The 14,713-nt window shown below is 49.6% G+C and overlaps 1 protein-coding gene across 2 annotated transcripts in view; it reads right to left on the bottom strand.

Moving 5' to 3' along the window:
- Positions 1 to 14,713, bottom strand: part of AKAP9 (A-kinase anchoring protein 9) — a 647,464-nt gene that overhangs the window by 134,738 nt on the left and 498,013 nt on the right. For both annotated transcript variants that reach the window (XM_078663639.1, XM_078663638.1), the window contains one exon: positions 9,430 to 9,649. In XM_078663639.1, the coding sequence (XP_078519765.1) occupies positions 9,430 to 9,649 (220 nt within the window). The remainder of the gene's footprint in view (positions 1 to 9,429; positions 9,650 to 14,713) is intronic.

Below are 14,713 nucleotides of genomic sequence, written 5' to 3'. Positions count from 1 at the left end.
ATAATACTGCCATCGATAACGAGTCGATGGTGGGACTTCGTGGATGGAAAATGTACTTCTTTTAACAAATTAGAAAGTTGTGTGTGACCTCCCTCGATCCACAGCTTTGGGAAAGTGTGCTATGATCTAAAAATATTAACTACTCAGTGCTTCGAAATCTGTAGCAATGAGCTGATTCAGCTGGGTTACTTAGGCAGCAGTACTAACAATACACCATTTTAAATGGCATTATTGAATGCAGCGATGAAGAGCGTTGGAGGAAGCCAGTCGAGACGACGCTCGTGGGGACCCCGTAGGATCGCTGTTATCACGTTGCGACCCTGTCCCTCATACTCATTTGGGCTACCTGGGGCATCTCTGCCTGCTGTTTAATTATACGTGTCCTCTAGTAAGGAAATTGCATTCATATCCAGTTCATAGATGATTATCCAATCTGATTATTGATTACTTAAAGACTGACTACTGCCACTAAACATCTATAAGTTCAACTTTCGGAATTCACTTAACATTAGAGCGCATAATCCTCCCTAATCATCTTTGATTTATTGTGCCCAACGAACAAGTTACTTACCTTCGGTAACGATATATCTGTAAGAAACAGTAGTTAGTATTAGATTCCTTACCTTAGAATATCCCCAGGCGTCAGTCTGGATCCGGAAACTTTTGCGTAGCAGTACCCCTGCGCGTCGGTAGGCGTCGTCTGCAGGCGTCCCCGCGTCGTCGGCGTCGTGCGCCGTGATGACGTCGCTGGAGTATATAGACGCCGCCTCCGCGCGCTGACGTCAGTTCTTTGCACACAGCTTTTCCGCGCCAGAACACGCAGAGCCATGTGAGAACCAACACTGGTGCCAATTGAAAACTAGGGCCCTGAAAGGGATGTCCTTAACCCTAGGTATCAGTTCGCAGAACGGGGAGGATGGGAGGGGCGGTAAGGAATCTAATACTAACTACTGTTTCTTACAGATATATCGTTACCGAAGGTAAGTAACTTGTTCATCTGAAAGAAACAGGTTAGTATTAGATTCCTTACCTTAGAATAGATACCCCAGCAATACCAACCCCGGTGGTGGGTCTGCGAACCAATACAACCTACACCAGAAAGTCCTGGAGGACCGAACGGCCAAAGAAGCCATCCCTCCGGACTTGACTGTCCAGGCAGTAGTGCCTCGCAAAGGTGTGCAGCGAGGCCCACGTGGCCGCCTGGCAAATGTCCTGCAAAGGGACTCCCCGGCCCAGGGCAGTAGTAGCCGCCGTGGCCCGAGTGGAATGGGCCCTCAGCCCAACAGGAGGCTCCTTCCGAGCCAAAGAGTAGCATGCTTTGATGCACAGGACGACCCACCGAGAGATGGTCCGTTTCTGTACCGCCCTTCCCTTCTTCTCACCCACGTAGCCAACAAACAGTTGGTCATCCACCCGGAACTGGCGTGTGCGATCCATATAGAATGAAAGCGCACGTTTTGGGTCCAGACGATGGAGCCGCTCTTCATCCTTTGAAGGATGCGGAGGCGGGAAGAAGGAGGGCAAGGTGATGGACTGCCCAATGTGAAAAGCAGAGACTACCTTGGGCAGGAAAGAAGGCCTAGTCCGAAGAACCACCTTATCAGGATGAACAGACAAGAAAGGAGGTTGAATAGAAAGAGCCTGGAGCTCACTCACTCTCCTGGCAGAGGTGATGGCTACCAGGAAGGCCGTCTTTAAGGTGAGAAGACGGAGAGGACAGGAATGAAGGGGCTCAAAAGGAGCGCACATCAGGAAAGTCAAAACCAGGTTCAAGTCCCACTGAGGCATCACGAACGGAGTTGGAGGATACATGTGCGTGATGCCCTTCAAGAATCTTAACACAATAGGGGACTTGAACAAAGATGGCTGATCAGGTAGCCTCAAGAAGGCGGAAAGGGCAGAAAGATAGCCCTTGATAGTCCCAGAACAGAGCCCTGCTGGGCAAGGGAAAGGAGGAAGAGGAGAACCTCAGACAGAGGGGCAGAAAGGGGATCCACAGCCTTTGCTGTGCACCATGCCACAAATCTGTTCCACCGGCAGGCGTATACCGACTTTGTGGAGGGACGCCTGGCTGCCAGAATGACATCACAGACTTCAGGAGGCAAGTCAAATGGCCTCAACTGTCGCCGCTCAATCTCCACGCATGGAGGTGGAGACTGGACAGGTTCGGGTGGAGGACCGTCCCCTGCTGCTGCGACAGAAGGTCCTCCTGAAGGGGCAGGCGGATCGAGGGACCGACTGTCATGCTGAGTAGCTCGGGATACCAGTACCTTCGAGCCCAGTCCGGAGCCACAAGGATAACTTGGGCCCGGTCGCGCCTGATCTTCTTCAGCACTCTGGGCAGAAGTGGTATAGGCGGAAAGGCGTACAACAGACCGCAACTCCACTCGCGCCGAAAGGCGTCGCCGAGCGAGTGCCGTCTTGGAAACTCCAACGCGCAGAACTGATGACATTGCGCGTTCTCTTCTGTGGCGAATAGATCTAACCAAGGCTCTCCCCATTGCTGAAAGAGGCCTCTCGCCACATCCGAGTTCAGACGCCATTCGTGATCCACCGAGCACCGACGGCTGAGTTCGTCCGCCCTGGCGTTCAGAGAACCTGCCAGGTGTTGAACCGTCAGAGTCACGCCCTGACGTTCCAGCCATTGCCAGAGGCGCAGAGCCTCCTGGCAAAGGGTCCACGACCCCACACCGCCCTGTTTGTTGCAGTACCACATGGCGGTGGTGTTGTCCGTGAACACCTGCACCACACTCCCGTTGACAAAGGGGAGGAATGCCTTCAGTGCTAGGCGAATCGCCCGCAGCTCCAACATGTTGATATGGAGCCGGGATTCCGCCGGAGACCAGAGGCCTCTGATCTCCGCCTCTCCCAAGTGGCCACCCCAGCCTTGGAGGGACGCGTCCGTCACAACCACGTGCTCCGGTTGGGGAAGGGAGAGGGATCTGCCCCTGACCCAATCGCGGTCCGTAAGCCACCACTGCAACTGTCTCGCAGTGCCCTCCGAGATCAGGACATGGTCGGATAGGTTGCCCTGATGCTGGGCCCACTGAAACTTCAGGTCCCACTGCAGAGCCCGCATCCGCCACCTGGCGTGATGCACCAGAAGGATGCAGGAGGCCATCAGCCCCAGAAGCCGCAGCGTCAACCTGACCGAAACCCGGGATAACGGCTGAAAGATGGGAATCAGAGCCTGAATATCCCGGGCCCGCCGTTCCGGAGGATAAACCTGAAACTGCGCCGAGTCGAGAACCGCTCCGATGAAAAGGAGCTTTTGAGAGGGACACAGGTGTGATTTCGGCACATTGATGGAAAACCCCAGCTCGTGCAGGAGGTCTGCCGTCATCTGAAGGTGGTGGACGACTGTCTGGGGCGAGCCCGCCTTCAACAGCCAGTCGTCGAGGTAGGGGAAGACTGAAACCCCTAACCGGCGCAGATGAGCTGCGACCACCGCCATCACTTTCGTGAACACCCGTGGGGCGCTGGTAAGGCCGAATGGGAGCACGATAAACTGAAAGTGCTCGTGGCCTACCGTGAACCGCAGGTAACGCCGGTGGGCCGGCAGGACGGGGATGTGAAAATACGCATCCTGCAAGTCCAACGCTACCATCCAGTCTTGTGGGTCTAGAGCAGCCAAGACCTGAGCCAAAGTCAACATCTTGAACTTCTCCTTCCGGAGGAAGCCGTTGACGTTCCGTAGATCCAAGATAGGACGCAGGCCTCCCTTGTCCTTCTTGGGTACCAGAAAGTAGTGGGAGTAGCAACCACACCCTACTTCCGGCCCAGGAACGCGCTTGATGGCCCCCTTGGCCAAGAGGGCCGTAACTTCCTCCTGCAGAAGCGTCAAGTGGTCCCCCGACACACGGTGGTTCTGCGGTGGCATGGCTGGAGGAGTGGACTCGAAGGGGAGGGCATAGCCCCTTCGGACAAGCTGCAGCACCCACCTGTCTGATGTTATCGCGCGCCAGCGGGAGTGGTGATGGCGAACCCTGCCACCCACTGGCATCACGTGAGCCCGAAAGCTCGGACTAGGAAGGCTTGGATGCAGCAGCGGAGGGAGGCGTGGACTGACCACGCCGCTGGCCTCTACCGCCACCACGGCGGAAACCACGGCTGCCACCGCGCTGGGGAGCGTTCTGCGTCGCGTGGCTGGCAGCACGTGTGGGACCACCCCTCCCTTGGCCACGAAAGGGCCGAAACGAACCCGTCTGCTGGCGCTGGGTCGAAAGACCCAAGGACTTGGCCGTGACCCTGGAGTCCTTGAAGCGCTCCAGCGCGTGGTCCGCTTTGTCACCAAACAGGCGACTGCCATCAAATGGCATGTCCATGAGTGAATTTTGGACGTCTGGCGAGAAGTTGGCAGATCTCAGCCAAGCATGGCGACGAATCGCCACCGTTGTGGACATCGCCCGTCCCAGCGAGTCGGTCGTGTCGAGACCACAACGGATCGAGTACCGCGCCGCATCCCGGCCTTCAACTAAGGCCCGTGTGAGCTTGTCCCGCACCTCCTGGCGACATTGCGGCAGACACTCCTCGACCGTATCCCACAGGGAGTGGGTGTAGCGGCCCAAGAGGCACGCGGTATTACAAGACCGCAGTCCAGCGCTCAAAGAGGAAAAGCCCTTTTTACCAAACTGGTCATACCGTTTTGATTCCCTATCGGGCGGAGCCGACGGAAATGCGGACTGCGAAGTGGAGGCCTGGATCACCAGACTCTCCGGGGAGGGATGGGTGGATAAAAAGGCAGGGTCGTCCGAGCATGGACGGTGACGCCTCGCGACATTCCGGTCAACCGGCGCACCAGAAGCGGGCCTGGACCAGGTGCCCAAAAGGACATCCGACAGGGCCTCATTAAACGGCAGCAGAGGCTCCTGGGGGCATGACTGCGGTTTAAACACTTCGGTCAGAATGTTCGGCTTGACCTTCGCGACGGGGAGCTCAAGGTGCAAGGCCTTGGCAGCCCTCATCAGGACCACCGAATAGGCAGCACCTGCCTCAGACGCCACAGGGGACGGAGAGACAAACCCAGGGTTGGGCGACTCGTCCAGGCCACTGGCATCACCCAGATCACCTACCCAGTCCACATCATACTGGCAGGCACGGGATAGAGGGTCCTCAGACCCCTCCCAACCCTCTCCATACTCATCGTCATCATACCCATATTCTGGGTCGACGATATAGACGTCGGGGTCAACGGGCCCCATCGGCGTCGAATCCGGCGTCGGCCGACGCCGGTCCGACTCCGCGTCCGGAGTCGGGGAGGAAAGGGGGGTGGCGCCGCGCGGCGTCGGTGCCGGGGACCCGACGCCGGCCGGAGCCGACGGCGGAGTCGCTGCACCACGCGGGGGCGGTACCACGGGTTGGCCCACAGGAACCGACGCCGGAGAGGCCGGGAGACCAGCCGGCGACGAACCAGAGGGAGCCAGCGGCGCCGGGGCCGGAGCCGCCGGCGGCGCCGGAGCAGGAGCACCCGAACCGCTCGGGCCCCCAGACGGGACCGACGGGCCCGCAGGCGCCGAAGGCCCCGCCGGAGAAGACCTCGCCCTCATAGCAATGAGGAAGGCCTCGATCTCCTCACGCGACGCGCCTTCCCCAGGGACCGACGGGTATGGGGTAGACGGCGTCGGCGACCCACGCGGGGGTGGGGTCACCCGAGCCCCCGGCCGCATTACGCGGGCGTCGGGGGGAGTCGGGGGTGCGATGGCGACGCCCCGACTTCTTGTGCTTACCTGACGAGCCGGAGGAATGGTGGCGGCTCCGCGATCGTTCCCTCGACCGCTCCCTCGACCTCCGACCGGACCGGGACCGCTCTCGACGCGGGGCCGACACCCGGAGCTCGAGAAGCTTGCGGGACCGCTCCCACCTAGCTTTTCCAGTCAAGGCCCGACAGTCGACGCAGGACTCCACGTCGTGGTCCGCGCCCAGACACCGGAGGCAGAGTCGATGGTGGTCGGTGACCGACATCATGCGGTCGCACTCGTCGCAGCTCTTAAACCCAGGCATCCTACCGGCACCGTAGAAAGATTAAATTTTACAAACACTTGGTCAAAAGACCGGAGTACTGCTCTTCGGATCTGCGCTAACTGGCGCGGAAAAAAGAAGAACTGACGTCAGCGCGCGGAGGCGGCGTCTATATACTCCAGCGACGTCATCACGGCGCACGACGCCGACGACGCGGAGCCGCAGGGGACGCCTGCAGACGACGCCTACCGACGCGCAGGGGTACTGCTACGCAAAAGTTTCCGGATCCAGACTGACGCCTGGGGATATTCTAAGGTAAGGAATCTAATACTAACCTGTTTCTTTCAGATATGTGGATTGTTTCTTGAAATATAATTCAAAACGGAGGAGAGATAGTTCCTCTTTTATTGATAATACCGCTCGACAGAGATCGCATATACACTTGAACCCTCGCCCTGAAGAAGTCCTATAGCAGGACGAAACGCGTCGGCTGTATTGCTCTTATCACAAAAAAAGAAAATGGAATAAAGAACTTGAATTGAAGATCTCTGATTGTTGCTATCTACTGTTCTGTGAATACTAAAACGAGTCCTATTTCAAATCAGCGTTTATGTGGTGCAGGTGCACCTGTGCTTTTTTGTTTGAAATTGTTAAAATTCCCAAGGGAATAGGCACTGTGACAGTGGGTGTCATACGGTGTGCACACTGACCCCCATAAGAATAGAAGGGGCAAGACTTTTTGGAGCAATATTAGGTTAGGTGCTGGCAGTGAGAAGGCTCCACTGTCCCCCAAAAACTTTGTTATTGAGAGTCATACAGGTGAAATATATGCTCTGAGGCCCAGAAAGGTCTTCCCTCACTTTGATGGGTCGTTGGCATTGCGCCTGCAGTTCTTCAATACACTTCTCCATCGGTGCCACCACATGGGATACAGCTCTAAAGATGGACAAGTCCATTATCTGGCAGAAACTGTCATCAATGGGGAGGTAAGTGACATCCTCCTCGTAGTAGTCGCCATAATCCTTCTTTGCCAGCCACTGAGTTGCAGCAGTATATGCAGCCACTGGGGTAGTACAGCTGCAAAAGGGGTATACAGAATGGGAAAAACCCAGAAAATAGTCTCCAGGGAGGAAGACAAGACCTGGAATGTTGTTGGGCCAGCACTCCCTTTTATTTTTTCATAGGAAAAATGAGAATGCAACAATGAGAATCCGGGAGACAGACTATGAAGCTGTCATAAGGATCAGTGTGCGCCTTCTTTTTAACGCAGGAAGGGTTAACTCATAAAATATTTGTTCTCAGGAATCAGAAAATGAGTATGCCTGACATCCAAAGATGTTGAATGAAATGCTTCATGCAAAGCTTTGGAAATATTTTTTCGCCAAAAAGGCTGAGCATTCTTCTGCCTGGAGCCAGAAAAAACAGAATGCGGGCAACGGTCACTGACAGGGAATGGTGACATACAGGTGGTATTTTAACCATTAAAGGGCCAAATTATGTATTTCCAGTCACTTTAGGCTGCAGCCTTTTTTTTGGCTTTCCTCTCACTTTTCAAAAAGGTTTTGAAGGAGTTTTTCTTGTCATTATTTCCCCATTTAGAGATCATTTTAAATTAGAAGTGTACCACGTTTAGACAATAAGACAATAAGAAAATTATATGAAAATTTAGACTGTCAAATTATTATTATTTTTTTTTTTTTATGACTTTTCTAGAGAAAAGTGCATATTTATATTTTTAAAAGTGTTCTCGGATCCACCTGTGGTCACAACTACTTTGTTCTTATGCTTATTAATAGAGATCCCCTCAAAGAGAATGAGATCTTTCTTAGGATCACACATTTTTGGTTGCTACTTTTCAGAGACATTATCAGACGGCACGGACTCAGCATAGTATCCTAAGCCGATGACACCCAGCTCATCCTTTCCCTCACCAAGGACCCCCTCATCACCAGACTAAACTTCCAGGAAGGAATGAAGGAAGTGGCAGCCTGGATGAGCAGCAACTGCCTGAAGATCAACTTGGAGAAGACAGAGGTCCTCGGACCCTCCCCCGCGTCATGGAACAACGCCAGGTGGCCTACCGCCATCGGCAGCCCACCCCCACAGACCACAGCCGAAACCTCGGCATCGTACTCGACTACTCCCTCTCCATTACCCAACGGGTCAACACATTAGCCTACAGCTGCTTCAACACCCTCCACATCCTCCGAAAGACCTTCAAATGGACCCCCCTCGAATCAGGGAAGACCGTCACCCACGCACTCATAACCAGCAGACTGGACTACGGAAAAGCCCTATACGCCGGGATCAACAAATCTCTGCTGTGCAACCTCCAAACCATACAGAACGCCACAGCCAGACTCGTCTTCAGCATTTCTCGACACAAACACACCACCCAACACCTGCATAACCTCCAATGGCTCCTCATTGAGAAGAGAGTTACTTTCAAGATACTCACCCACGCCTACAAATGCCTCCACAACACCGGACCCCGATACCTCAACGAGAGAATCTCCTTCCACGTACCCAAGTGAAACCTCCGATCCGCCGACTTCGCCGTCACCGAAACCCCGCGTATCCGCAGAGCCAGAATAGGTGGAAGAGCCTTCTCCTACATCGCGGCCAAGACCTGGAGCGAGCTCCCGATCGACATCAGACGCACCCCTCCCTGAACATCTTCAGGAAGACACTCAAGACCTGGCTCTTCGACTGAACAGAGCTGTTTATCCCCCTCACCATCCTCTAGTGCCTTGAAACCCTCACAGGTGAGTACCACGCTTACAATTCACCTGATTGATTGAGCAAGAGACACATAATTTTCATCCTCAGGCTTCCTGGTTTGGGACAAAGGACAGGTACCTCCCTCATCCAAGTCATTGACAATCACTACTGTAGTATTCCTACCTTCAAAAATGTGCATGGTTGCTGCCCATGTTACCAACTTTCTTTCAAGGCTATATGGCATACTTTAATCACTTTGCAGCATGTCGGTCTTGTGTAAGTTGCATACGGATTACTGGCTGTCTCTCATTACCCTCCCTTTTGGTGTACATGCATGCATGCACCACCATACTGCCCGTCTGGCTACACTGGGGATATGTAGCTGCCTACATTATTTTACTCCCTGTGACTCCCTAATGCTGCCCCAACTACACGACCTATAATGCTGACTATCAAAGCAAATCACTGATCACTCATTACAGAAACCAAGAAATACAGCACGGGACCTGTTGAGTAAATTATAGCTATCAGGTAATTACACTTACATTTTGCTTATCTATCTTTCACATCTACTCCTCCACCACACACCTAGGCCCCAGACAATAGAAGAGCTCTCTGGTCACTCATTCATGGCAACATATTTTGTGTAAAGAAATAGTGCAAGTTCTTTTGAACTGGAATAGTATGCTTGTTGTAGAAAGTTAGTTCAACAGCCCTCTGACAATTAAAAGACTTAACAACAAACTTCACCTGAGAAGTTCAAGTTCTTTAGAGTGCTTGTGCTGTAATTTCAGTGCAGAGTCAAGTTCCAACGTAGTTTGTGCAAGTTTAGTCTTAAGCTCAGCTATCAACAATCTCTCAGAATGGAGCTGCTCGTGGAGTTCAGTTGATTGGGCTTTGGAACCACCAACTTCAGGAAGTTTCTTGTGGATCTGAGTGTGTTCTGTTGGCATATTGTACTCCATCAGTCCTAAAGAGAAAAGTTTTTATAAACCACAGTTTTACTTCAATAGTTCACTCAGAAAGGTATTAACAAGATTTCAAAGTTATACTTTGAGGATCATCTGCACTGTACTGATTTACATGATCTCACCAGCCCTGTCACACAGCACTCAAGTTTCACAGGTCGTTGGCGTGAGTAGTAGGGATGTATGACGTTACGACGCATACTTTTACAACGCCTACTTTTACAACGCAATTTTTACAATGCAGGATCCTTTACAACGAATGCCTTTACAACGCATGATATTACATCGCAGATGCCTTTACAACGCATGCCATTACAACGTAAGTATAGGTAAGTATATAATATTTTTTTTTAAATTAATTATTTAAAATTAATTTAATTTAATTTTTATTTTATTTTATTTTTCAAAATATATATATATTTTATAAATAATGTAGTTGTTTTAAAATAATATTCTAACTCCATATGGGAGTAATAGTAGGGTAAGTGCTGGATAGTGTAGGGGTAAAATTTACTATTCTAACTCCAGGGGGGTGAAATAGTAGGGTAAGTGTTGGATAGTGTAGGGGTAAAATTTACTATTCTAACTCCAGGGGGCTGAAATAGTAGGTTAAGTGCTGGATAGTGTAGGGGTAAAAATTACTATTCTAACTCCAGGGGGGTGTAATAGTAGGGTAAGTGCTGGATAGTGTAGGGGTAAAAATTACTATTCTAACTCCAGGGGGGTGTAATAGTAGGGTAAGTCCTGGATAGTGTAGGGGTAAAAATTACTATTCTAACTCCAGGGGGGTGTAATAGTAGGGTAAGTGCTGGATAGTATAGGGGTAAAAATTACTATTCTAACTCCAGGGGGGTGAACTAGTAGGGTAAGTGCTGGATAGTGTAGGGGTAAAATTTACTATTCTAACTCCAGGGGGGTGAAATAGTAGTGTAAATGATGGATAGTGTAGGGGTAAAAATTACTATTCTAACTCCAGGGGGGTGTCATAGTAGGGTAAGTGCTGGATAATGTAGGGGTACAATTTTTAATTAATATTAAAATTACTTAATTTTTTTTTATAAATGATAATTTTTTATAATATATATTAAATAATTAATATTTAAATATTTAAAAAAAATTAAATAAAATATTTTTTGTAATTATATACTTACCTATACTTACGTTGTAATGGCATGCGTTGTAAAGGCATCTGCGATGTAATATCATGCGTTGTAAAGGCATTCGTCGTAAAGGATCCTGCGTTGTAAAAATTGCGTTGTAAAAGTAGGCGTTGTAAAAGTTGAGTTGAAACGGTTGTTTACCGAGTAGTAGAACCAGTCCAAGTTTTCTCTTAGCATGCTGGGACTTAGAAACCTTTTGACCGCATTATAAAATCATAATGAAAAACCTGGACTGGATTAGCTACTCGTGCATACAGCTGGGACACTTGAGAGCTCTTCTCAACACATGGTAAATACTCCATAACAAGTGCTTGTAACTTGCAATTCAACTATCCTGACCAATTCCCTTTCGAATGCTACACTGCACATTTTGCTTAGCAAAGTGTAATTTAAAAAGAGGATTCTACACAAGGTCTAACACAATGTCAATTTGAGCAGCTCATCTGTCAACTGGGTGAATAACAATTACATTAATTATGGTCCCAATGCATTTCAGAAAATTAGGTGCCACCTACTTGATCATCATTAAGTCATGCCTCATTTGATTTATCATTCAACTGGTTCTCATATAAGCACTAACACACGGGAGATATGAGCCATTTCCAGGGTTCAATGGCACACATACTGAATAGCATTCAGCAGTAAAATTGCTAGTAGCAGCATTTTCTGATTAATGTTTGGAGGTACACTTGTCTCAATAATGTTTATGTAAGGAGTTTGTAAAGCACTACAAGCTGTTGTTAAACCTCAAAAAGATGTTAGGATGGGAAGACCTGGTGCTAATACAGGAACTATAGAAAACATGATTTAAATACGATCAAGAGTGTCCAAAGTCGCTGTACATGCAGCAGCCTTCGATTGGTGAGAAGATAACTCCCTGGGAGGATCTCTTGGAATACTTCATACCTGCTGGTCAGTGCAAAACAAAACTTGATTTGGGCATATGGACGGCAGGATGAGGAGAAATGCAAGAGAATCACGATTTGCAGACTAAGAGGACAGTCCCATTGCTGGTCATTCTCAGAAAAAAGCTGTGCCTTCAACTTTGTGAACAAGTTACTTACCTTTGGTAACGCCTTATCTGGTGGAGACTATATCTAGCCACAGGTTCCTTACCTTAGATTTTATCAGTCAACAGACTGGATCTAAATTTTATTTCGAGATCAGTACCCCTGCACGCCAGCAAGAGGTGTTGTTTAGCTCCGCATGCGTAGTCTGCACCATCTACACGAGAAGTGACACCCGTGGCCCCTATATAGAGACGACCCAGGACCGCGGACGTTATTTTCTTTTCACGACTATCCACAGCAGAAGCGCAGAACCATGAAGAACATTGACCACTGGTGAAGAAAACTAGGTCCCTGAAAGGGGAAATCCCTGTCCCTAGAAATCCGATCGCAGAGCGGGGAGGATGGGTGGGTCGGTCAGAAATCAGCAGCTAGATATAGTCTCTACCAGATAAGTCGACACAGAAGGCATGAAAATTGTTCACCTGATCGAGACTTCAAGCTGCAGATTCCTTACCTCAAAATACATACCCAAGCAATACCATCCCTGGCGGTGAGTCTGTGGACCAATTTCAAACAAGGAACTCCTGCAGGACCGAACGGGTAAAATGGCCATCCCTACGGACCTGACTGTCAAGGCAGTAATGATTGGTAAACGCATTCAGGGAAGTCGACGTTGCTGCCTGGCAGACCCAATGGGCAAACGCAGTTGTCGCAGCTTTAGCTCTGGTGCAATGAGCTTGCAAGCCTTCAGGAGGTTGCTTATTGGCCAATGTGAAGCAGATTTTAATGCAGAGCACGACCCATCTAGAAATGGTCCGGTTCTGCTCAGCCCGACCTTTCTTGGCACTAACATACCCCATGAAGAGTTGGTCATCCACCCGGAACTCTCGTATGCAGTTAAGGTAGAACGACAATACTCTTTTTGGTTCCAGATGGTGGAGTCGCTCCTCTTCTTTAGTGGGGCCTGGAGGAGCGTAAAAAATAGGTAGTGTGATGGATTGTACTACGTGAAGTGGAGTAATCGCTTTCCGGAGAAAGGATGCTCTTGGCGAAACACCAGTTTGTCAAGATAGACTGAAAAGTAAGGCAGCTTAGATGACAAGGCCTGCAGCTCACTTACTCTTCAGGCAGTGGAAATAGCCACAAGGATGACTGTTTTAATTGTAAGAAGCCTGAGGGTACAATTATGGAGGCTTGAAAGGAGCACAGATCAAGAATGTTAAGACCAGATTAAGGTCGCATTGAGGCATGATAAATGAAGAAGGAGGGAAAAGATGAGCAAGACCTTTAAGAAACCTATGTACAATAGGGAATTTGCAGGCGTATACCATCTTGATTGAGGGTCGTCTGACTGGTAAGATGATGTTGCAGATTTCGAGAGGAAGGTCGAAAGCGGTCAACTGCTGGCGCTCAATCTCCACGCAAGATGGCAGAGACTGGATAGCTTTGGGTGGGGGACCTCACTTGTTGCTCCAACAGAAGATCCTCCCCAACAGGCATCCTGATCGGCCATGTTCAGTAGCTTGGGATACCAGACTCTCCGTGCCCAATCTGGAGGCACAAGAATGACTTAGGCCCCTAGTTCTTGATCTTCTTCTGAGCTCTGTGCAGGAGTGGCAATGGGCGGAAAGGCATATAGGAGGCTTCTTATAATATAAGTAAACAACTTTACAAATAATTGTGTAATAGAAGATGGATCATTGAGGTTCCAACACGAGTAGCGAAGCTGATTAAATGGTTCTGCGCAATTATTCATCTGCCATTTGAATCAACCGACAATTGAATGATGTTAATATTGACATAGCTTCTTACCCAGATTGCAACTCCTTTATTGCAGTCTTGGATCCAGCGCTTAATTTGAGCCAGTGGTTGCCGGTGGGGGCACCGGTGCTTAGTTTTGTGGACCAACACCTATTTTTCCATATCATATATGTACAAAGTACAAGAGAGGGAAAAACATAGATTGGACAAATGGAGGAAGAAAAAGAAGGCAAAACCATCATAAACAGAAAGCAGGAAACTGTAAGAAAGACAAAAAGGGTCACAGAGTGTCTGGTAGTGAATAAAATATTAAAGCCTTGGCATTTGGTGCACAACGTTTAATTGGACTGGCAGTCGGCTTAAGGGCAAAGATTCAGACACAACCACTCTTTGTTTCACAAATTAAGCACTGCTATGATCTAATACTGACTCTCAACCACTGTCCTTACCTTCTTCCTCTGTAAAATGCTTTTCCAGCAATAACATTAAGTGGGCACCATTCGCTCTCAAAAACTCTAAAACCTATCTCTGCTTTTCTTTGTTCTCAACTTATATTACATTTCAGGAAATTAGTTTAACTGCTTGCCTATTCCTATCAACTACCCTTCTTCCATAGAGAAGGCACTGCTGCTTAGGTGAAGAGGACAACTATCTTGGTACTTTTTTCCTTAACCTGCTTCCCACCCTGCGTTAAACGCCCCCAGGGAACCCTCTATGAATCTTTTAGCTAGTCTCAGCCGATTCAAGTGTGTCTCCATATGGAGAAGCGTGGTTCAATGGTTAGAGCGGCAGACCCTGATGCAGAGGTCTGGCCCGGGACCAGGGTTCAATTCCTGCCTCGGCGGCTCTTGGACTCAATTTCCCCGGACCTGATAATTCTCGCCTCGGTGCCTAGTCTAATCATGGGTCCCACTCTGTGACTCTGGGCAATAGCTTGCTTAATCTCCACAACGGCCCCAGCAGCGCTTGGATGCCTGGCTTCACCTTGGGGGTGCCCAGGAGTGGACATTTCACAGGAAAGCCAGGATGGTTCCACAGCGGTATGAATACAGCGCTATGAGACCTCTGGGTAGAACTGCGCTATATAAATACAAATACATTTACATTTACATACACAACCGTTACCAAGTGAAAT

The sequence above is a fragment of the Lissotriton helveticus genome, chromosome 10 (assembly GCF_964261635.1).
Source record: "Lissotriton helveticus chromosome 10, aLisHel1.1, whole genome shotgun sequence".
In the NCBI taxonomy this organism is placed as follows: Eukaryota; Metazoa; Chordata; class Amphibia; order Caudata; family Salamandridae; genus Lissotriton; species Lissotriton helveticus.
The sequence above is the reverse complement of the archived record's forward strand: the minus strand, read 5'-3'. Positions and strand labels throughout refer to the sequence as shown.